The sequence below is a fragment of the Cornus florida genome, unplaced genomic scaffold, assembly GCF_030987335.1.
Source record: "Cornus florida cultivar Cherokee Brave unplaced genomic scaffold, ASM3098733v1 CherokeeBrave_3.0.0_Hap2_Chr06, whole genome shotgun sequence".
Classification (NCBI taxonomy): Eukaryota; Viridiplantae; Streptophyta; class Magnoliopsida; order Cornales; family Cornaceae; genus Cornus; species Cornus florida.
In genome coordinates this window covers 82,467,019-82,491,386 of record NW_026775576.1, presented here as the reverse complement: position 1 = coordinate 82,491,386, position 24,368 = coordinate 82,467,019, and the positions used below count along the sequence as shown (strand labels likewise).

The 24,368-nt window shown below is 32.9% G+C and overlaps 1 protein-coding gene across 1 annotated transcript; it reads left to right on the top strand.

The window, feature by feature from the left end:
* Window positions 1–3,248: 3,248 nt before the first annotated feature.
* On the top strand, window positions 3,249–24,239 carry LOC132314442 (probable LRR receptor-like serine/threonine-protein kinase At1g56140). Its single transcript, XM_059813306.1, has 25 exons — window positions 3,249–3,252; window positions 3,385–3,570; window positions 4,460–4,655; window positions 6,356–6,427; window positions 6,647–6,718; window positions 6,819–6,890; window positions 7,249–7,320; window positions 8,547–8,618; window positions 8,730–8,801; window positions 8,946–9,017; window positions 9,114–9,191; window positions 9,718–9,789; window positions 10,032–10,103; window positions 10,195–10,260; window positions 11,581–11,646; window positions 11,929–11,973; window positions 13,278–13,342; window positions 16,436–16,812; window positions 17,623–17,821; window positions 17,920–18,093; window positions 20,138–20,256; window positions 20,685–20,895; window positions 20,979–21,210; window positions 21,338–21,488; window positions 23,297–24,239. The coding sequence occupies exons 1-25, from the start codon at window positions 3,249–3,251 to the stop codon at window positions 23,672–23,674; spliced, it is 3,195 nt and encodes a 1,064-aa protein (XP_059669289.1). The 3' UTR covers window positions 23,675–24,239.
* The last annotated feature ends 129 nt before the right edge of the window (window positions 24,240–24,368 follow it).

Genomic DNA, 24,368 nt, shown 5'->3' with positions numbered 1-24,368 from the left:
ATTGGTGAAACCGATTGTAGATCTTTGAAGATATTTTTTATTTTTCAAAAAAAATTTAAATTTTGTTCGTAAGGGTAGATATTTATAGATATTTATTTTATTTTGTTTTGTTTTTGGAAGTTTATAGACCTTTAATGATAAAATGAATAGAGAACAATTTTAGGATTTAAGCATGTGCATAAATTCATTATGTGATATTCTAATTTAATTTTAATAAATTACTCATGCATTTACTACATATAAGTTATCAAGAAAAGATGGAAAAAAAAAGAGTAAATTTTTATTTATTTTTAGATAAACATAGTAGATTATTTGACCTAGATTTTTTTATTTATTAATTTGTGATGAGTTTATGATGTCATAGTTATTGATTAATTATATTTAATTAGTTATTTCTTCTTATTGTGATATTGTCAATTTGCATAAAATAAAAATTATTTATTATTTTAAAATTATTTTTTACATTTTCTTTTAATGTCTTTATAAGGATATGATACATAAAATAAATAAATAACGTGTGTGTAAAGCGGAATTTTTAGTCCCAAAATTTTAATCTATACAACATATTATATAGTACTTGAAATTTTATGTTTTTGTATAATGTGTTATTATAGCACCGATCCATCCTCAAGTGATTTCATTATAAGCCAAATAATTATTTTAAACATGTATTGCTCTTACTCCACATGAGATTTCGTTCTCGCCTACATTCTTACTCTTAATTTCATCATATATGACTTAAATCTTATTGTTTTTGTGCCCTCACTCTCCATTCATGTCCGTTTCCACTTCCTAGTTCCCACACCTGTTCTGCGTGACGTAAGATTTATCTTCCCACAGAGTATATTCTGCTTCTGTATTAGAGTGTACAATTGTGTGAATTGATCGTAATTGACAGCACTAAAATGTTACAGAGATCCCAACTCTTTCACACACTACCTACTAAGAGCATCCGGGGCGCTACTAATTATAGAGAAAAGTATGTCAGTGTAAAGAGAGAGGGGGGGTGGTTTGCATTAGAAATGGAGTTTCTACCATATGGTCCCACCGGTGATAATCTATTGCATTGTCCACAATTGGACAATGCTATAGATAACGTCTATCTACTTTATACATTATTTTAATGCTTTTTTGTCACTTTTGTCTTCCCCAACAAGAGCTATACTAATACATAGCTCAAACAAAAAATAATTAAATAAGAAGTAGATAATAAGGTAAATGTATCACACCATTACACGTTCTTGAAAAAAAATATATAAAGTGCCACATCAATATTTTTTAGTGAATAAAGTTGATGTGGTATTTTACTTTATAAAAATCGATAGAGTATGTATCTAAATGCATACCGGATGCTTTAAGGATAAAAATTTATTAATCCGAAGATTAGAGTATTTGATGACCGCACATATTGTAATTATGACTTTGATTACAGCACATGAGGTCCTATTTTGTGGATGGGTTGGTGCATTTTGAGCTTAGGTGGTGCATTAAAATATTTTTGATATCGGGCATGTAGATGTTTTTTTTCCCCATATTAAAAAGGTACTAGAATTATTTTGTATATTTTCTTTTACAACAGTTAATTTTTTATTGGTATCAAATAATAGTTTGAAAATATTTGATTGACAACTCAAAGGGAAAATCGAGATTCGAATCTCGGTGTAGATAAGTTATGTATGTAATTAGTTTAACTTTCAAAAAAAAACTCTGCAAAAATATGTCTAAAAAAATACACCCATTTCATTTCATAAAATCGGATTTACTGAAATAGATTAATTTTTTTTTAAGAAAACAATTTTTCATGAATCATTGTTAGTCTGATAGTATAAAATAGGCCTATAATAGTCAATTTCATTGCCATAGGATGGCAAATATCCTTTTCACTTGGTGATGGTCGGACCACTTTTTAGTGGGATGCAGCCAAACAAGAATGTCAACACTTTAACTTTCCCAAGAAAAAAAACGAATCTCAACACTAACCACAATGGTAATGTCAAACATATCGATATGGTCCACATTATGCATCCACCCTTCATTTTTTTTTTTTTTTTTCCCGATAATTAATGCATCCACACTTCATTCAATGTAATATCTAGTATTTTTCATATTTCTAAAGTTTACCCGCCAAAAATATATATATATTCAGATTTGTTAGATATGCTTTAGCACGTGTAGTGTGTAGTAAATGGGTAAAACTGTTGTATCCTTCAATATTTTTTATTAAATAAATAAAAAAATATATATTACATAAAAGTAAATAACATATGAAAGAAAGTGATTTAGATAGATAGGGATTATTTGGCACATCAAACATTTCATTATTATGATATAATTGGTTCTATATTTTGTCATTTAATTGACTGTGTGCACCGATAAAATAGACCGAGTTCTTAGTGTCCATTGAATAAATAGAGGTGAGACACCGAGCAGGCACGAACCCATGCCAGGCCCCCTCTCCCAATTTTTTTCCACTATTTTTATTTTTTGATATATATACTTAATAATTTCACTATCCTTCTGAAATTATTTAAAAAGTTCACTATTAATTTGTATGTGGAATATAGTTTGTATTATCCGGCTCGATCTAAATCAATGTAAACTAACTGAATCGGCCAGTATATCCTAAAAAAAGTCTCGTACAGGGGATACTATCAATAAGGGTGACAAATTATGATACGACGCGACAACACAACATGAGTTAAAAGAGTTTGGGTTTGGCATAAACGGGTTTGGACTATAAAAGGGTTGACACGACTAACCCGTTTACTTAACCATGTCGGGTTAAGGTTGAGGAGTTCAACCTGTGTAACCGGTTTATGACTTATTTAACTTAACATATTATAATCGTAAATATGACCTATATAATATGTTACCTATTTAAATCTAATTATTATGAATAGTTAAGTTATTTCAACATAAACTTTGTCTGATTTTTCTGTTTAGTTTGAATATTTGGGTTAATTATGATCATTTTTTTTTCTATTATTTAGTATTTGATAAAATATTAAATGTTTCGTTTTGATAAATACGTCATTAAACGGGTTAACAATTTTTGATAAATAATGTTAAAGATTCTTAACACAATTATTAAATAAGTTATATTTAAATTTACCTAATTAATACAATAATACTCTTGCATCCACACGGCCCACGAATATGAATCGCCACCTTAAAGAGCGAAAAATGTGCACAGAGAGTTTGAACCATATGACGAGTGATGTTGAGCACGTGAGGTAAAGGCGCGTGGAATGGGTAATTTCTGAGCGCGGCTGCTTTCGTTTGAAAGCCGCAACAACATCAAGCGCAGGGACATTAAAATAACATATATGGAGCAAAGTCCTATCTCTAGATATTCTTGTATTATATAGCTATCTATATGTGCAGGTTATATGAATTTATTAGTGAACCAAATGTCTAAAGATTGTGAGAAGACATTGAAGAAACTCATGGCTGCTGGATCTCCATCTCTATGGTTCATAGCCTTCTGCTTCTCTGCCATCTTCTTTGGCCTCTTAGATACAGCTCAAGCTCAAAATCAAACAGCAAATGCTACTACAGATCCTTCTGAAGGCACCCTTTCTCTCTCTCTTTATACACACACACACACACGCATACATGTTCTGTTTGTGTTTGTGAAAAAAACATGTTTTCTGGAGATGTTTGGAATATTTGAAAACTGTGTTTGGTGAACAAAAAAAATTGAAAACTGGTTATTTCTTAGTCTGTTCTAAAATTCAATTGTTACTTATTTTTATAAGTATTAGCAACAAACTAGGCTATTATCAATATGAAGAAAGGATTGAAAAGAATCTGTATCTCCGTTTCCTTTCACTTTTTAGGAGGAAGGAATATGATGGGTTTTTCCCTCTCCCTTTTCCCTTCTAAATCTATCATTTCGATCTTTCCTCTGACTCTTTCCTCAATCCAAACTAACCATTTCTTGAATTAAGTAACAAATGTCAAAGAAAGAGACAGTTTTACCATAAAATACTGTCAACTTGTGACCAGATAAGCAGCACATGGGCTCAATTTTCTTTAGTTTGATTTTTCTTTTCTTTTTTTTTTAAAATTTTTTTTTTTTTCACCTTTGAATAAAAAAATTTATAATGTTTACGCTTTAAAATTAATTTCTCACCTCACTTACTTTTTTATATGTTAATTTATTTCAACTTGGATCATGTCAAATTATGTCAGCCGCCTCACGTCCGAAATAATAGAACATCTCCTTCGATACAAGCGCTCTCTTCCCAGGAAGAGTCCTTTATCGGCTCCGGCGGCTGCACTTCCAATAACTAGAACAGAGCCTTAGCAATTTACCTAAGGAACCTCTTAGAAAAATTACTTTTAAGGACAATATATATTTAATGGAGTTCCAACAAAATAAAAGTTGAATGTTTTATAAATGAAATTACATTGATGTTGGTTTGGGAGCAGTGAATGTATGTTGGTTTAAGCTGAATAACATGGTTGGTTGCAGCAAGGGCCTTGAATTCTATCTTTCAAAAATGGAGCCTTCCTGCACCAACCGAATGGAACATAAGTGGAGAACTATGCAGTGGAGTCGCCCTTGACAAAACCACCATTGACAACCAAAATTATAACCCTGTTATCGTATGTGACTGCTCTGACAACAAGACTTGCCACATTACCGGACTGTAAGTATTGCTTTGCTGTCACTGCTTTTGTTAATGCTTACATATTGCATTTTTAAAGGGATTCCAATCTCGAATTTCATTTGGTTTAATGACAAAACACGTGTCCCATCTGTTTGATATATGGTCCAAGTTGTTATCTCTAAGATTGCATTGGTGAAGTCAGGGGAAAAAAAAAGGTATTTTGTATGACGAGATGAATTTATGATCACTTGTATCATAAGAGTGTATAGCAGTAGTAAAAATAAAAATAAATTTTAAAAATTGAACTCTACACTCTTATGAGATAGAAGTAATCATAATTCATCTCTTTTCATAAGTAACACCCTGGTTGCATTTGGTATTGACTGATTAACTAGACAAGTAAAACCAAGGAACAAAATAGTGATAATAGAGATACTCATAATCTTGAAATTACAAACTTTTCACAATGGTTTTATTGAAACCATCTAGTGGTGTATTGTGGGAATTTGATGTATTGCATATTTTCAACCATGTATTGGTATTGAAAATCTTTGTAAAAAATCAAGGTTGTTAGGATTCTGATCCTTAATAATGTAAAACAAATGTGCATGTAGATGAAGGTAGAATCCTTGCATATGTAATTTGTTTTATAATACCAAAAACAAATTACATATGACATAATAACCTACACCAAACAACTTCGTGGATAGTTGCAAGTACCATCCAAACAAACAAATCATCAGATTTTTTCACTTTATGGTCCATATCAAATGGAGTTCCTATTTGCTTGAAAATCAAGAATTGTTTTCATTTCTTAACTTGGAGGAGGAGTTGAGTTCTTAAAAGTTACTTGAGTATATGCATGTCATACAATATTCAGAAAATCTGGTCCAGTAGTTGATATGCCTTTGCAAACTTTTTGTAGCCAATCCTACCATCTTGATGTATTGGGTACTCTCTTTAGTCTTTGCCAATTCTATAAAGACACGAGTACCCTGCTTGTCCATATTTACAGCAATGACCCATCTCCACGTGGCAATATATCCACAAGGCTAATGATACTTTGTAATATATCTCAACGTTATGTTGTTCTAAGATCGTGTAGAAGTTGTATGGCAACTTACCTTATACGATGTTGATGATTGCAATATTTTTTATTTTTATTTTTGTAATGTTTTATTCTATGGAAAAGGATTGTATTTCAGTGAAGTTCATTGGTCTCATTTGTGATCGAAACTTTTATTAATTTTAATTCACTTGAAAAGATAGAAGCTAATGTATTATCCTTAGGCCTGAATTTCATCTTGGTATTTGTGCTTTCCCATAACTGTGGGTGTTATTTCATGATCTTCAACCTTGTCAAATTGATCATAATTATTTTGTTAAATGTGCACATCAGTGCATGGCTCTTTCACTTACTTTACATCCTAGAACAGCTCTCTAGTTCTCATCTTGTATTGAAGCTGCATTGCAATAAAGGATGGTTTCTGACTTCCTCGATTAATTTGAAAACATCAACAAATTAATTTTCCTGTTGAAAGTGGATGAAGTTCAATCATATTCGAAGTTCGAAACTATTCTAGAATATTTTGTTTTGGTTTTGGACTTCCACAAGTTTCCACACAAGAGGCTAAAATATAATAGCAGTTTGAAATTCAAAATTATGGTTATTAGCTTGAATGTGTAGAATATGTTAAAAAATTCACCTAATACTTGGTTGCTTTACATTTTCTTTACAGGAAAGTTTATGCAATTGATGTTGCTGGTGTAATCCCGGATGAGCTATGGAATTTGACTTTCCTCACCAATTTGTATGATCACTTCATTTACATACTAATTTACCAGAGTTGCATTCCCATTTACTACTTCTGTTCTATGTGTAAGCTACTAGAAAAATACAGCCCTTCAAATTATGGTGCAAAAGAGTAACAGATCAAAGTATATGATAAGCGTGGCATGCTAGTATTACATCATTGGTCCTTTAACAATCTCTGGTGTCAGTGATGCTAAAGTTTCTTTCATTATTGCAGGAATTTGGGTCAAAATTATTTGACAGGTTCCCTGTCTGCCTCTATTGGAAATCTAATTCGAATGCAGTACCTGTAAGCACAACTTATTGTTTATTTAAAATGTAGAGGTCATTGAAAATTCTATGTTTAACATACTTCTTTAATGTTCTGATAGTCTATTTAATGTCCTCAGGACCCTTGGCATTAATGCATTATCAGGGGAGCTTCCAAAGGAACTTGGGAACCTTATTGATTTAAGATCACTGTAAGTTATTCTTGACTTCATATGTCTTTAAGAGGCAGGTTGATGCTCTGATCTTTTATTATGCAATGTCCTTTTATGAGACTGACACTATCTTTTATACGTAGATACCCTTTTCAACAAATGTTTTCTTTAAAATGACGCTTAGGAATACTTCATTAATCAATTATTGTGTAAATCTAAGTCTCTGGGTATTATAGCATGTAGAACTTCTTTGTTACTAATCAAAAGAGTTAATATACAATAACCATATATGTGTTTTCCGTTATGCTATTCATGAACTTCATCTTTGATGATCCGGAATTATGAGAAAAGAAACCTTGGAAGATTATATTGATGCTTTTGAGTTGTTAACTTGCAGGTCTTTTGGGACAAACAACTTCTCTGGCCCTCTGCCATCTGAGCTTGGGAATTTAACAAAACTAGAGCAAATGTAAGCCTGATGCAGAGTCATTTATATGGAATTGTTGCTCATGACTGCCATTGGTATATATATGAATAGATTTGTGAAGTTCATATAGAATACCCTTTAATGTACTAAAATACATGACATTTAGTCACAAGGAATTTTTGACTTTTTGCAGTTCAGTTGTAATAGTATATAGTTCACATTTATTGTATAATTGAAAATTCCCTCGGTGCACATACTGCTTAGATGTAGAAGCTCACCGAAAACCCCCATTCACTTTCCTCTTTTCACGTCCTTATAAATTCCTTTATTCTGTAACTGAATATAATCCAATATTGAAGAAAAACATGCAGAATTCCATCTAGTTTAGCATTAGCTTTAGATGCTGTTATGAGATCTCTAGGGAAGGAAGTACATATTATACTGGTAAAACTTTGTGCAGGATATGACAACATCCAATCTAATTTCAGTTCATAAAAGATCTTTGGAACTAAATTAGATTGACAAGTATATATTTATATGGATGGTCTTGCTTGGTGGGTCGTGAAGGATATTCTGCATTGATGTAGGAACCATTAAGAATGACCATAGCTTTCCATTGTGATGGCAACTTCTCTTCAAATATGATGTATCTCTAAGTATCGTGATGCTGTGATGATTGTATAATAATGTAACTGCTCACTGCTATAATGGTCACTACTATAATGCATTTGCTAGCAGATATTGTTTGATGGATGCACTTCTCTAAAACCATAATTCACTAAAAGGTCTAAACTAAATGCTCAATTGCTGATATAGTCATTAGTTTCACCACATTAAACACTCAACACCTTAAAATTTGAGACTTCACTAGGCAAAAAAAAAAAAAAAAATTAAGACTTACCGAGCATATAACACTTCCTACAGCCATCTTATTCTGTGGTCTAATTAACTGTTCTATTTATTACAATCTCCTTTTCTGCTCTCAGTTAAATTTTGAGTCTTTGTGTGCATATATATATATATTGTTACAAAGCTTTTAGATTTCTGGGCCATACTATGCACCATCCTTCTATAATGAATATCATAGTCACTCAGTAAAAAGTTCGATCTGTGGAATGTATTTTTTATTTTTATTTTTCTAGTGACTGATTGCCACTTATTCTTGGGAGTTGTCAAATCTCAATAGATCCTCCATTAAGAAAACTTGAATTTTGCTGGTCAAGGACAAAAATTGTAGCACTGGTTCTTAATATTGTTTACCATGACAGTTACTTTGATAGCTCCGGAGTTAGTGGTGGGATACCTTCAACTTTTGCTGCTCTAAAAAACCTGATAACAGTGTAAGAGATTTCTAGTCTAATATTATTGAAAATTTATCATGTATACATTTTATTAGAATAAGTTGTTTCCTTTATCAAATTTGCTGAGGTTGAATTTTTGGAGCCTCTCAGGTGGGCTTCGGACACAGAACTCTCAGGCAGCATACCTGATTTCATAGGGAATTGGTCAAGCCTTACTACTTTGTAAGTCAGTATTCTACACCGAGTTTTGGATATTCTCTTTATATATATTTAGTTACTCCTCAATTTTTGATCTTTACCATGATATTCAGCTTCAGATGCTCTCTTGCATAGTCTATGATCAGCTTTGTATTTATGCTTCTGTAGGAGGTTTGAAGGAAACTCTTTTCAAGGTCCCATACCATCAACATTTTCCAATTTAGTCAATTTGACTGACTTGTAAGTGTTAAATTTTTTAGTGGCTTTTATTCATATTACGCAGATCAGTAAAACCAATCTTTTATTGTATAATATAATGTTTTCTTATGTATACAGGAGAATAAGTGATTTATCCAATGGGAATGGGAGCACTTCGCTGGATTTTATTAGAAATATGAAGTCTCTAACCATCTTGTAAGGAGATACAGTTCTAGCATAATCTCATCATCATCATAATCATCATCCTTGCCTTTATATCCATATCCCATATGGATATGAAGTCTCTAACCATCTTGTAAGGCGATACAGTTATAGCATAATCTCATCATCATTATCATTCTTGCCTTTATCCCATATGGATGTGTTAGATACCTTGTGTAAAATTGACCAATTAAAAAACAAAACTAATAATACAAAATATATTGCTAGATTAAAAAATTTATGTAGATAGCAGCAACAAAACTTTGGGGTATTTATGACTTTCCCATTGCCGGTACCCAAGGTCGGATGCGAAATGAGGTTGGTGTCAGGTAGATGACTGACCGTAAAAAATTATATCAAATCTCTACGATGAATTCTCTTTCAAATGGCTCTAGCATAATCTGTGTCTAATTTTTGTTAATTATTTTATGTTTCCCTATTTTCTTTTCTAAATGTCCAATGTGACAAACATTGCTCTTTGTGAAGGTCTAATACAACAAACTGATTTTATATTCTGCAGAATCCTGAGGAATAACAATATCTCTGGTTCTATTCCAACTAATATTGGAGAATACAGAAGTTTGTTGCAATTGTAAGTTACTCCTATTGAGAAGTGATTCTTCAGATCGATGAAGACTGGTACTGTGTCAGGTTGGTTTGGGTCGGTCCAAATGTACTTCAACCTGAAACTGGTCAGTTGATTATCGGGTTAGGGAATTGGGGGTCACAATCAGCCCGCCAAGAAGTTAATATATATTTTAAATTTTGTATATTATTAGTTAGTACAATTTTGCTTTATTCATCTTATAACCATGTGCTTTTTAAATTTTGCAGGGATTTAAGCTTCAATAATTTAACCGGTGGACTTCCACAATCACTCTTCAATTTGAGTTCACTCTCTTTCTTGTAATGAATATCTTCTTCTCATCTGTTTTAGTGACACCGAAGATATACTCCTTACTGTATTGAATTGATTTATTATTTCCTTCCTGCTCAGGTTTCTTGGAAATAATAAATTAACTGGTTCCCTGCCTGCACACAAGACTTCAACTCTTCTCAATGTGTGAGTCATCTTACATAACCTTGCACAGCTTAATTGGAATGTTTGAAATTGTGTTGTTGCCTAATTGAGATGTTCATTCCTATACTGATCCTTTATATAAAGTTTCTTAAATGTTGTGGTTTTATTAATTTAAAAAGCATCACATTCTATTGAAGTCCAAGGATATTACACAATTTTTTTTTTTTTGGGTAAGTAAAAATTGTATAACAAGCGCTCAAAAGGGGAGCGAACCCCAAGAGAAATACACAAGGCCAAAAGAGCCTCTAAGCCTTCAAAGAGGCCAAAAAATCGACAGATATTACACAATTTTAATGTTATATTCCCTCAAGCTTTTATCTAGGGATGCATTTGTTAAACAAACTTGCTACAATATTCTAGAAAATCATGTACAATCCAAGGTGAAGATGTATATAGTATGGCAAACTCAAAAGATCACCTAGGATAACAAGACAGAAGTTTACACTTGGAGAGGGACATAAACATTTCAATGTGAACTACAAACTATTCTGAATCTTCACGTGCATTTGAAGATTGACTAGTGATTTTCATCTTCTTTCATCCTTATATTGTTTTCTTTGATGGTGATTCCACACACTAAATTCAGGATCCTAGCAGTTATATTCAGTCTTCTTTACGGATTAACAGTATTTGGGAAGCAATATTAGACAAGAATATCTATTTATGATCTGAATAAGTTTTGGAAGCCTATTAGTGGCTTTATAATGTTAAAAAAATCGAAGATAAAAATTTATATATACTTCAACCTCCAAAGTGGAAGATTAAAGTTCTGTCAGAAAGCGCGCAGTACTTGATGATTTAAACAATTACAAATTGTTTAGTTCGAGATGTGCCTTTGGTCCTGAAGCCTATTTCTGTGACTCAGTTTTGATTTTTCTCCTAGTGGTATGCGTATCCACTTCTGGTTAAACCTGTAATTTAAATATGTGTAGGTTCAATTCTCAGCTGTACAAGTTTAAGAGATGTATGGACCCATCAATGTGTTGTTACAAGGTTACAATGGCTATACAAGTATTTCCTTTATACACCAAAGACACACAATTGGGCGCGTGGATAGATATAGGACAGGACAACATTTCATGAGAATGACATTCTGTCATATTTTAGAAAATTGGAGACAACTATAAACAGTTATAGAGGCCTTGTATTTATGTTGTTTTTAAATGATCAATGCAAGTATGGTATTATGGGAGGCCTTTGATTGAATTAAGTCTTTTCAGTGCGTTAATTTAATACTAACCATATTTTTGGTAATCACTATGATGGAATGTATTTAATGTTGCATTTATGTTATACCTGCAGAGATTTGTCATACAATGAATTATCTGGCAGCTTTCCCTCTTGGATCAGCGAACAAGACTTGCAAGTGTATGACAATTTGACAGTTATATTCAGTCTTCTTTATGATTGTTTTCCTAGGTCAAAATTTATGATTGTATCTATGAGAAATTGAGAATTCTCTCTCTCTCTCTCTATTTTAAAAAAGTCTGGTTTACCATCCTGTAAGAGTTTCACCTGCAAGCTCTTGAATTGAGAATTTTTTTCTCCAGAAACATACTAATTTTGCATATAGCGGTATATGGTTATATTCTGCATAAATTTGATACCTTTGAAACTAACATTGATATTTTTTTGGGGGTGCAATAGCAGTAATTTAGTTGCCAACAACTTCACAATAGACGGTTCAAACAGCAGGTGATTCTCTCACTGACATATGATTTTAAATTTCCTCGTCGTTTGCATTCCTGTTAGTTTGTTTTTGCATTGATCAAGGTTTTATCAGCACCTCCTTCAGTGGTCAAATATGTGAAGTAGGGCTGCTGGCAGCAATAGTTGTGGCTTTTTAAAATGCTGATTTGTCTACCTAAATATATCAAAATGACTACAAATATAAAAAAATTGTAATAAAATCTGGTTCTGAAAATATCCCTATTATAAAATCTGTTTCGCATTGATACTTTCCCTATGCAGTTGATTCACTTCTATTGCTTGAGATTATGTAAATCGTTTCCTTTAATTTTCTTCTTGTGTAAAGGTTTTAATTATGTTATATGCAAACAACTGCAAATTTAATTATGTGACAACTACTACACTAGTAATAATAAGAATCTTAAAAAACTAAAGAAATGAAATTTACATCTACATACATATTTATATATATATTCAAAGAGACCTTTAAGAAGCGTCATAAATAGAAAAAAATTATATGCAGTTATAAATTTGATCAAATGACCAACAGGCCAGTGGCCTAGCCGTATTAGGCCCCTACTTTCCAAAGGGAGGTCAGGGGTTCAAGCCTCAGTGGAGGCATGTGTGTGTGAGTACCAACTAAGAAAAAAATAATTTTGGTCAAATGACTTGACTAGTTCACGTTGTGGTATATCATCTTCTGAGTTCCATATTATAAACTGGCTATCATCTGATTTGTATCTTCTGAACTTAAAGATTTAAGGGTCTACACTAATGAGTCCAAAGGATTGGTAGAAATCCAGCATTAATAGGATATTAAAAAAAAAATACCCCACACAAGCACAAAGAGAATTTTCGGCAAGTTATTTTACACACTCCGCCCGATGGACTCGACCTAGACCTTTGCCAAACACCAAAAAATAAAAAAATATTTTACCTGAAAATGGAAAATCTTTTCTGAGGAAACAAACGGAGCCTTAAACACAATTTCCACATGAAGTTTCTGACATAATACCGATGTAGCATTACTAATACGACTCCCTTTTGTTATTCCGGAAATATTCAACTTACAATTTCCTGGGTGCGAAGCAACCAATCAATCATTTACCAAGGCAATTATAGGTTTCCTCATTGAGTTGCTTGTTAAGGAGAAATGCTTATTTATCTTTCATTATCATACTATTTCTCTTTTCAGCAATACATTTCTTTAAATAAATATTAAAAAAGTTGGTGGTTGATGTTGCTTAGAGCCTCAGATCCATCAGATATGACATGTTTCCTAGATAATATGCATTCTTATTTGCTTTCAGTGTTCTACCTTCTGGACTGAGATGTCTTCAACGGAATTTCCCTTGCAATCGAGGATCTCCAATCTGTAAGTGCAATATGAGAGCTTTCTCTTAGTTTTGTTTGAGACCAGAACATAATCAAATATAGGCAGGCATTGTGAGGCCAAAAGGAAATGATCTATATGAGGGTTATTGATCCTTTGAGGAGTAGTATCAATAATCATAAAAAATTTACTGATTATAAGACAGAATAAATTAGGACTCAAAACAATAATTAGGGGCCTTTTGTGAATTAGTAATAGTAGGCCAGGCCAGAACCTATCCTATCTTATCTTGGTTTTTGCAAAACCAACTTTATGTTTGTTTAGGTTGCGTTAGGGTCATTTTTAGTTTTTTATTTTTCGTAGTCATCATCAAAATATTTTTGGCAACCCCCAAACAGACACTAATTTATTTATTTTTTCCAGAGGATGTATGTCCCTTTTAGGGTGTTAAACAAAAAATTTCATAGCTCATACAAAAATGCAGTGATCTTAATGGGTTTTCTGTCTCCGAGTGTTTCTGTTTTACGTCAAATTTTTTTTTGTTCTAATAAAATTGATATTTTTGTCGCTGCTAGTTAAAAATAAAAAAACGCTAAAATAATCCAAACATTTTTTTTAACTAAAAAAATTATTTCTGTTTTTGTAAATTCATTTTTTTTTCCTGTAGGATTATCACAACTACAACCTTTAGCAGGGTTATATAAAAAGAAGTCTTTACAAGATATAAGTCCACTAAAACCAGACAGCTCATACTCATACTGGTTTTTATGGTTCCCAACAGACCTTTATCTAGTAGAGAATGTGATTTAAGAAGAAAGGAACATTAGGAAGTCCACATGGATCGTGCTTCAGACCTCGTGTAATTGAGTTTAGTTTTCAATAGAGGCATATTGTATTCTTATTTTTGGTTAGTTTGCTGTCATAAGAATTTTCTTTGATTTTATTTGCTATTATTTTAACACAAAAAACACCGCTAGCATGTCTCTATTTCGTTTACACCCCCTTCAATTCTACTAATTATTTCCCATCTAGTTCACCATCCTTTTATATTTTTTGTCTTAAATATCAAAGATGGTTACTTGACTAACCCTTTGGTTTTGAAGTGTGATCATTGTATTATCAATATTTGACTCTCTAATACCAATGGGCATTAGCCCAGATGGTATGATCTCTACTCCCCAAAGGGGAGGGTTGAGTGTTCAAGCCTTGCTAGGGGCAATAATGTGGATGTGTGTGCGATTGCTTGAACTTTAGGGAAAGGGAAAAAAATAAAATAAAAATCTGACTCTCTGCTAAATTTACATTCCATGTATTCAATTTTAGTCCTACTAACTTTTAAACCTTTTATTTTAATTCATTTCTTCACATCTCTAATTTTGTGACCAAATTTTATTTAGAAGGATCTAATAGCACTATGTCATTAGCAAACAACATTGACCATGGAATGTCCCATTGTAAGTCTATTTTGGGAGTCAAGGGTATGCTTGTAATTTTTTTAATTTGATGGACTGCGCTCCATTAGTGGATTATTGGTCTATTTTTCAGGCAAATTGTGTTATTATATTGCTATTAGTGGTTTTTTGTTGAGCCTATAAGAACTATGATTTTTTAGGTATAGAGTAATCTTAATAGTCAAAATTTCAAAGTTTTTGATTGTAGGAGAACTATGGCAACCTATAAATACTGTTGAATTAGTTGAGTTAGGAGACTGAGATTGTGATATCTGTGATGCAACCTATACTTGGGAGATAAAAAATTCCATGTACTTTTATGTGTGTTTTCTAGGTTCTTTTTCGTCTTCTCCTTCTGTTTATTTTCTGTTCATGGTTTGTAGTTCATAGTCTAGAACAACTCCTATTTTATCTCGTTCTCCATAAGTGGTGTATAAACTGACTTATCCATAAAAATGGAAATGGTTTTTTTTGAAAAGTTAGAAGTGGCACTAATTGAAGGTAAATGGAGGTAAAATCATCTAAGAAGGTTTATCCATGTGCATTTAGTAGACCTTCTAACATTCTGGTACGAAGCAAATCTTTTTATTTAAGTTGAAAATGTTAAAAGGGGACAAGAGGATGGCTAAAAGGAACATATGCTGAAGCTGTGAGGAAAGATATGAGTGCATTGTATTTAAGTATTTAACTAGAGACATGGCTTAACGAAGAGCCCATCGAAGACAACGGATTCATTTAGGCAACCCCTAGTAGTTTGAATTAAGATTTGTGTAGTTGATTTTTATGAGAATGATTGTTATATCCTTGAGTTTCCATCTTCTTTTTAAAATTTTGTGAAATGTTACTATTTGTAACTTCATATAAACTGAGCTTCTTCATGATACCATATTGATGGTAGTCCACAGATTTGTTCATGTCCAAGCGAGTGAGCTACTGTTGCTCGTGTCTTTCTTTACTTATTGTTTTTGGTTAGCCACTGCTGACCATAATGCTTGATCCATGTATTTTTTGATCAATTGTCTGAGGCCTATGAGGGCATAAACATTTAAATGGGTTAACTTGTTTGGAACCCAATTTTTATTGTTCTCTGATACAGCACGATTACCCTTAAGATGTTAAGCCTATGTAAGAAACATTTTGTTTCTTTTTAATTCCTTATGAATCCCTTTCCCAATCAACGCCCAAAAGGATCGTCTATGAGGTGAGGTAATTGTCATGTATGTGATCAATTCTTTCACCTGAATACATTATAGGAGAAAAAAATGTGGACAATATTTGTACTTGTCAGATTTGGTCAGGATTCCTTCTTTGTGGTGAATTCATGTCATCAATTTGAGGGGAAATGTTGGAATATGCCAACTATTGCAGAAAAATTCTTGAGATATTAAATTAAATCAATTTAAATGAGAGGTGCATGAGGCTACTTTGGAAATTAGAGCTAGAAGGCAACAATTCATATTTCTAATAACGAGTTAGTATACGCTATTTTCAAAATCTGGATTACACAATTATGTATAATATACAAAACTGAATTGAATTCTTCCTTCTAAAAATGAACAGTTCCTAAACTGAAAGTAGTATAATGCATATAACATATCCAGATGTAGGTGATTTCAATGTCTGTAAGTTGAAGCACTTAAGTTACGCTTCATCTAACAACTTCCTCTTTCTAATTTGTTTACAGATTCAGATTTTGCAATTAAATGTGGTGGTCAACAGATCACTGCTTCTAATCAAGTTGTGTATGAGAGGGATAATGCGACTCTTGGTCCGGCCACATATAACGTGATTGGCACAACCAGGTGGGCAGTAAGTAATGTTGGACGCTTTGCCGATCAAAGCAACCCTCTGTATACAAGTTTCACACCATCCCAATTCACAAATACACTGAATTCCGAGCTGTTTCAGACAGCTCGGATCTCTGCTGGATCGCTAAGGTATTACGGTTTGGGGCTAGAGAATGGTAATTATACTGTGATCCTCCAGTTTGCAGAGATGGCTATCCTAGGTTCTGCAAGTTGGAAGGGTGTTGGGAGACGTGTTTTTGATATATATATTCAGGTTTGTACTGAGTTATATAATTGCATTACAAACTGTGATTTGGCTATTATCTGGAGTAATGAAGCTTTTACTACTCTGTTGGTATTTACTACCCCTGCAGTATATTATGATTGATAATGTATGTCTATACTAGGGAACATTATAATGAGTTTCTCCAGATTTCAACAACAATAAAATTTTGTATTCACTGGCAATTCATGAATGACTATATAGTATCACGAGTTAAATTGCCATAGGATATCAACTATCATGATCATTTCAATTGTGATTCTTGGAAGAGTGGATGATGCACAAATTTAACATTCGGTGTTATTTCCACCAAGTGGCTAGCCTTTTAGACTTGAACCTACACTTTCACACTCAACGACCTCTGAAAGGTTAAGATCAATGAAAAAAACACTTGTACATTTACAGTTGCACTAAGCAATTTCACTTTTCAAATGCCACAAATACTTAAATTTTAATATCCAACTTTTTGACAGATAAGATTAAAGAATTATCCTATACTGATAATTGATCACATAAGCTTATTTTCCTAACATCTATTGCCTCTTCCGAATAACTTTTTGCACTTTTTACAAATATGCCAACTGCCTCCATGATTTTTTCACACAATGATCTATCAAATTTTTAAACCATTTAATGCTCAGATCAACTACTTTCTGAATATGTAGTATGTTTTTGCTTCTGTTAAAAGTGTAATGAATGAAAATATGATGTGAATTTCTTCTGATTCGTTGTCAACTTCTTTTTCCTTCTCCTCCTCCTTATAAAAAACTTGGGTTTAAGTCCTTTGCTTGTTCATTATAGGGGAATCTGGTTGAGCAAAATTTTGACATACGAAAAGAGGCAGGTGGCATTTCTTTACAAGCTGTTGTGAGAAATTTTACGGCTCAGGTATCAGAGAACTACCTTGATATCCATTTCTTTTGGGCTGGAAAAGGGACTTGCTGTGTACCTACTCAAGGTACATATGGTCCGTCCATTTCAGCAATCAGCGCCACCCCAGGTGATACGATTTAAACAAAAATTGATACAGTTAATGAGTTTGGATTTAAGTTTTTATTAAATTGATGCCAAATTATTGACAACCAAGCTTTTTTACAGACTTCATTCCCACTGTTAGCAATAACCCTTCAACCACCGGTGGCAAGAAAAAGAACAGGACTGGTTTGATTGTAGGGATCGTTGTGGCTGTTGGAGTTGTGAGCTTTCTATCTGTATTTGTGGTGTACTATTTCGTTCAAAGAAGAAAACAGCCAAGCAGCAACGAAGATGAAGGTAAAAAGGAAAAAGAAGTACGCTGAATAAATTATTGAAATATTGATTGCCTATGTTTGGTTATAATCTTTTACCAGAAATGAGTTTTGGATGCCACATTGAAACATGCTAAAAATGTGTGCATTTATGCGCATTGACCACAAATTGGGCTTTCACAATATGATGTGTGTTTCCTAATCCAAAAACACAGAAGGTATTATTTGAAAATCTTGCCATAACCCAAAACTTCTCCCCACCCCACCCCAAAAAATATATATGTGATAATAATAATGATAAATAAATAAGAGAAACCTTAATCCTCTGATTCTTTGAAGAAATGAGGGAAAACAAGATAAATTCTTGTCAAGGGTAGCCACTTTTGCCATTTTCCTTTTGTTTCCCCCATTCTTTCTAAGAAAGAATCGAGTCCTGAAAGCAGTAAGAAACATGAATCCCTCAATTAGGGTTATTGACAACTCCCAGATATGCTTGCCACCAGTTTCCTGTCTTCAATCAAACACCTTTGGATGGAAACCTCAATGAATGCTTTATAAGATTACTTTGTAATTTATAGGATTTTAGTCATTCAAACATACTACAAAAATTTAGGATAATGAGTCATATGTGGAAAATTTCTACTCAATTGTATTATGTGTCTAAGTCTTAAGTTGTCAATCGCAAGAAGATGATGAAGATGGAGATCAGCGAAGAACAAGCCGAAATTCTGTCAAGCTCAATCACATATCTAGATTAAGGTAAGTTGAGATCATAGAGATCAATTATGACCTAGATATGATCTTTAGAAGGCTCAATAATTATGTTATAATCTTTTTTATCGGGTTTTTGATTAAACTATCTTAAAATGAGTCGCAAAACAGGGCTTTTTACAAAACAGTAAACTCGATCAATGGTGATTGATCAAAATTTTGTAGGAAAAATTTAATTAAAATCCAGTAAGCTTGATCTATCGAAGCAGTGACAGTGGTGATCGATCGAAGTGTCAGTCCACCCAATCTTGCAAAACCTGTTTTCAGAAACTCTCTCAATCAGCTCTAAAAATGGGGTTATAGTCACTCTAGGGTATCTCTCACACTGCTTTCGACTCTTTACATATTATTGAGACATTTTATATTTTTAGAAAAAGAGAAAACTTTGAGAATCAGTTTAGGATTCTTTATAATTACCATACTAATGTAATTGAGGGAATCAAAGCAAGTAGCAGAATTGAAACTATTTGACAAAGCATAAACTGGGTGGTTCGTAAAGAACAAGTTGAACAAACATCACTAGTCATGGAGATCAAAAGTCCAAAGAGTAGCAGATTGCTTGAGGAATGGATTCGTAATCGGATCAGCTACCGGAAGGATCAAGGACATCTTGCGCAAGTTTGAGTCAGGAAGGAGTTGGTGATTCTAGAGTTTGGAATCTGGTAACTTAGTTGTTAACCTCTTTCTCATAGTAAGTTTTGATCTGTAGACTACACCCATGTGATTTTTTCTTTCTAAGATTTTTCACATAAAAAACAATTTATTTGCTTTATATTATTTATTGCTTTGTGTTTATGTGATTGTTATTGAGGCAGGAATCGAACTAATTAACTGCACTTTAAGAATTAATAATAATTCAAAATTTTATTTAGTTGCAAGTTAATATTCATCTAGATCTAATTAGTCGTGAGTACTATGACTTATTACAGCTTTCGGTAACAGTCCTCATATTCTTAGTACAGTCTCTTTTCAATCACTATCTTATCTAATCAGGGAAAAAAATGATTGTGATTGTGCATTATAGGCTTACTAGTTAATACGTGATGACTGATCTGTGTTTTTTAAGAATTAATTGTAATTCAAAAATTTATTTAGTTGCAAGTTAATATCCATCTAGATCTAATTAGTCCTGAGTACTATGACTTATTACAGCTTTCGGTAACAGTCCTCATATTTTTAGTACAGTCTCTTTTCAATCACTATCTTATCTAATCAGGAAAAAAAATGATTGTGATTGTGCATTATAGGCTTACTAGTTAATACGTGATGACTGATCTGTGTTTTTCTTGAATTTTCAGAGCTTCTAGGGATGGATGCTAGACCATACACTTTCAGTTATGCTGAACTAAGGGCTGCAACAGAAGATTTTATTCCTGATAATAAGCTTGGAGAGGGAGGATTTGGACCAGTTTATAAGGTAAGTCATTCATTCCTATTTATTTTAATTTCATTTTTTAATTTTTTTTATTTTTAAGGAAAATTAAGTGGTGGAGCACTTGACTGTGCCCACTAACTAGTGTCAATCATCTGACTTCAAATATATTTTTCTGTTAAGATTTGCTGAACTTGTTAGTTATGAATGTCCCCAGCACCTTTTCTTTTTAGCCATCACATTCCGTGTTATATCATTAGAGAGGGGCAGGTTAATGCAACTTCTGGGGAATAAAAATATTGGAAATGCTGAGCAACTGCTGATGAAGCAAATATTGTACAAATAATTATATTTATGTTGTCATGTGCCTTTTTCCATTTGATATTTATAGATGTAGAACAAGATTTAAGAGCTATGGTAGTGGTTATACAATTTATTTCTAGTTTTTTAAATGTAATTTTTGTACTCAATAGGGAACGCTCAATGATGGGAGACTGGTTGCTGTGAAACAACTATCTGTATCATCGCACCAAGGAAAGAGTCAGTTTGTAGCAGAGATTGCTACAATATCTGCTGTACAACACCGTAATCTTGTAAAATTGTATGGATGCTGCATTGAGGGAGATAAAAGACTTCTTGTTTATGAGTATCTTGAAAACAGGAGTCTTGATCAAGCATTATTTGGTAAAAAATGATTGATTCTTACAGATTTATATTATTTTTATTATTATTAAATATGGAGATACAGATAAGAATTTATGAAACAGGAAAGAGAAGTCTGAATCTCGATTGGCCAACTCGTTTTGATATTTGCTTGGGAGTAGCAAGGGGTCTAGCTTATCTTCATGAGGAATCACGGGTTCGTATAGTTCATAGGGATGTGAAGGCCAGTAATATTCTGCTTGACTCTGATCTCAATCCCAAAATTTCAGATTTTGGTTTGGCCAAACTTTATGATGACAAAAAGACACACATTAGCACCCGTGTTGCTGGAACAATGTGAGATCTTCAACTGTCAATCTCCATACTGTTAATTTATAATTTTTCTAATTAATGATTTCTGTATTTTGTTCATACTTGAAGTAATAACTAATTAGTGGTGACTTTTTCTTGGTTACTGATGTAGTGGATATCTTGCACCGGAATATGCCATGCGCGGGCACCTTACTGAAAAGGCTGATGTGTTTGGCTTTGGCGTTGTAGCTCTAGAAATTGTTAGCGGAAGGACAAATTCTGACTCAAGCTTGGAAGAAGAAAAGATATATCTACTTGAATGGGTATGATTCTGACTTCTTTTGTACTCCTTACACGTTGCCAATGGCTCTAGAATCTAGCCGTTGGTACAGTTGATATTTGTCATGGCTAAACCACACCTTTGAACAAAAAAATAGAGGAGGATTGTTGAAACTTGGAAAAGGGGGTTTTTGAAAATCACATGGAAAAATCATCACACTCTGTTTAAATAAATTGTTGTTAAAGGTCGGATATATATTAACATAAACACATTGTTGGATTCTTAAAAAGTAAGAAGGTAAATATGAAAACCAAGTTTATGATATTATTGCAGATTGATTCCCCTTGTATGTTAAATGCACAGTTCTCAAAAGTAAGAAAAGTACTTCTAAAATCCTATTTGGACAGTATGTAAGTTTCTGAAGTCCATTTGTTTGCCATGAAAGTTTTAAGGAAAGGAAAAATCTATAATCTTGAAACTTAGTTTGTTCTAATTTTGGACTTGGATAACAAGATCTTCATTAGACTGAGTCTAGTGCAACTATATTGCTTACTTGGTATCTTTTAGAAAACGAAGCCAGAATGAAGACAAGGTTCAAAGTACTTTTAAATTTATTTTCTTGAGTTCTCTTACCAACCAAAGGAGTTCAGGGCTCCGTTTGAATTGAAGGATTTGGAAAGAAAAGAATATAAAGGATAGCGTGAAGTGTGTTTGGGTTTTCTTAAATGGAGAGAAAAGAAAGGATTAGGAGAGATTTTGAGGGATAGCTGATGAAGAACCGAGCCTGGCCCGAGAGTTTGAAGTCCATACAGCCCATGCCTATTATTGGAGACGTGGGAAAGAAAGATAGAATTAGGGATTTTTGTTTATTTATTATTATTATGGGATATTTCCGCAATTTAGGGTTCTATTTATGGTAATAGGTTGATTAGGGTTTTCTTTGATGTCTATTTATAGGTCAGGTTTTGATGATTATTATTGATATTAAAATTTGAGATTATCGTGATTTCTTCTCCCTCTGAATTCTTCTTCTCTTCTGATTCCTCTTCCCTCTATTCTTCTACCCTTTCTCTCTCAATCTCGTTCTTACTATACTTTAATTCTAGTTTCGAATCACCCCTACCCGCTCCTGCATCAATAGCTATCCCTCCAAATCCCTAGTGTGATATCCTCCCATACACGGGATCCTTCCAAAAATGGGAGGATTTGGAGAGAGGATAGTGGTTAAGTAATACTTTCATAATTCCAAAACTACCCTTAACAATTAAAAGAAGAAACTTGTTATGACAGTTGAGTCCCATCTTAAAAAAGGGCATGATAGTTATTTGGTTGTTATCATTTCTTTTCTTTTCCCTCCTCTACTTTTTCGGAACAAGAATACTATCATTTCCTTTTTTTCCCTTAATAATTCATCCAAATATGAATAAAAATTATTGTTATCATTTCTTTTATTTTCTCTCATAACTATGGTTAGGCTTTCTTTTATTTTCTCTCTTGTTTAAATGTTTTATTTTTCTTCATATTATTATTGTTATTATTTTTATTTTTATTTTTGTGAATATAAGAGGGAAAAAAGAACACAAAGTAGAAATTCAAATGCTATGACATGAAAACAAAATGAGTTGCCTTGTTCTTCTGATGTTTTCTCTTGTAACTACGTTGTATTGCTCTTTCCTTTGTATCTTTGTTTCATTTTAATAAAATCTAACTTAACAAAACAAAACAAAACAAAAAACACATTGAAACCTACTATTAGCAAAATGATTGTGAAGTTTAGCATAATTCATTATTCTTGAACAGTTCCTTCCACCTTGAATTCTTTTGACTGAATTAAACATTTCCTTCTTCTAGACCTGGAACCTACATGAGAAGAACCGTGAAACTGAGCTGGTGGATCCAGAGTTATCTAAATTCAGCGAGGAAGAAGTAAAACGGGTGATTGGCATAGCTCTTTTGTGCACTCAAACATCACCAGTGCTGCGCCCATCCATGTCACGTGTAATGGCAATGCTTTCAGGAGATATTGAAGTGACCCCTGTAACTACACGGCCCGGATACCTGACTGACTGGAATTTTAATGATACAACCAGTTTTATGAGCAGCGATACTTCTTCTTCGATTGCTATGAAGGATAGTACCTCATCATCAGGCACAAGCATGATGGCTTCTGCAGACCGCTCACCCACGGCTGGCACTACACCCATGCTTCCAGAGGTCATCACAGAGTGATGGAGAATTGTTTGTGTGTTAAAAAGGAAAAAAGAAGAAGAAGAAGAAAATAAAAGATATATATATGTGTGTGTGTGTGTGTACAGAGAAGGTTGAAGTTTTGTTTTGGATTTTGATCATTGTTAATATGCAATGAGTGATTTAAATGATAATGATAGCTGTTGGGTAATTCTCATTATGCTGCCACTGAATCAAATTGTTCTATCAGATTCCAAAATGTAGTGTGAATCCAACCCGCCAGTCCTTATATTTGTTTAAGAAACCTAGGGTACCAGATTTTTATTTTTATTTATTATTATTATTAGGCCCATAATACCTTGAAATAATGACAAAGTTACAGCAGCACTAGTATCAACATTGCTACAAACTTTATTGAATTTTCTTTTCCTAATATTTTAGTGATGTGTTTTTTTTTTTTTTTGGCGCTAAATAATGTTATCAATAAAGACATGGTATTTAACGACTTTTGTGACTTTGAACATTTGTTATACTTTAATGTAATATCTAGTTTTTTATTTTTCATATTCTATAGTTCCCACCAAAAAAACACATCCAGATTTGTTTGACGAGCGTTTGCATGTGTATAATATAGGAATCAAAAATATATATATATCCTTCAAAAAAATATGGTTGATTTGGTTGCAAATCAGGGCTTGATTTGGATGAATTAGGATGGAAAAAAATTGATATTGTG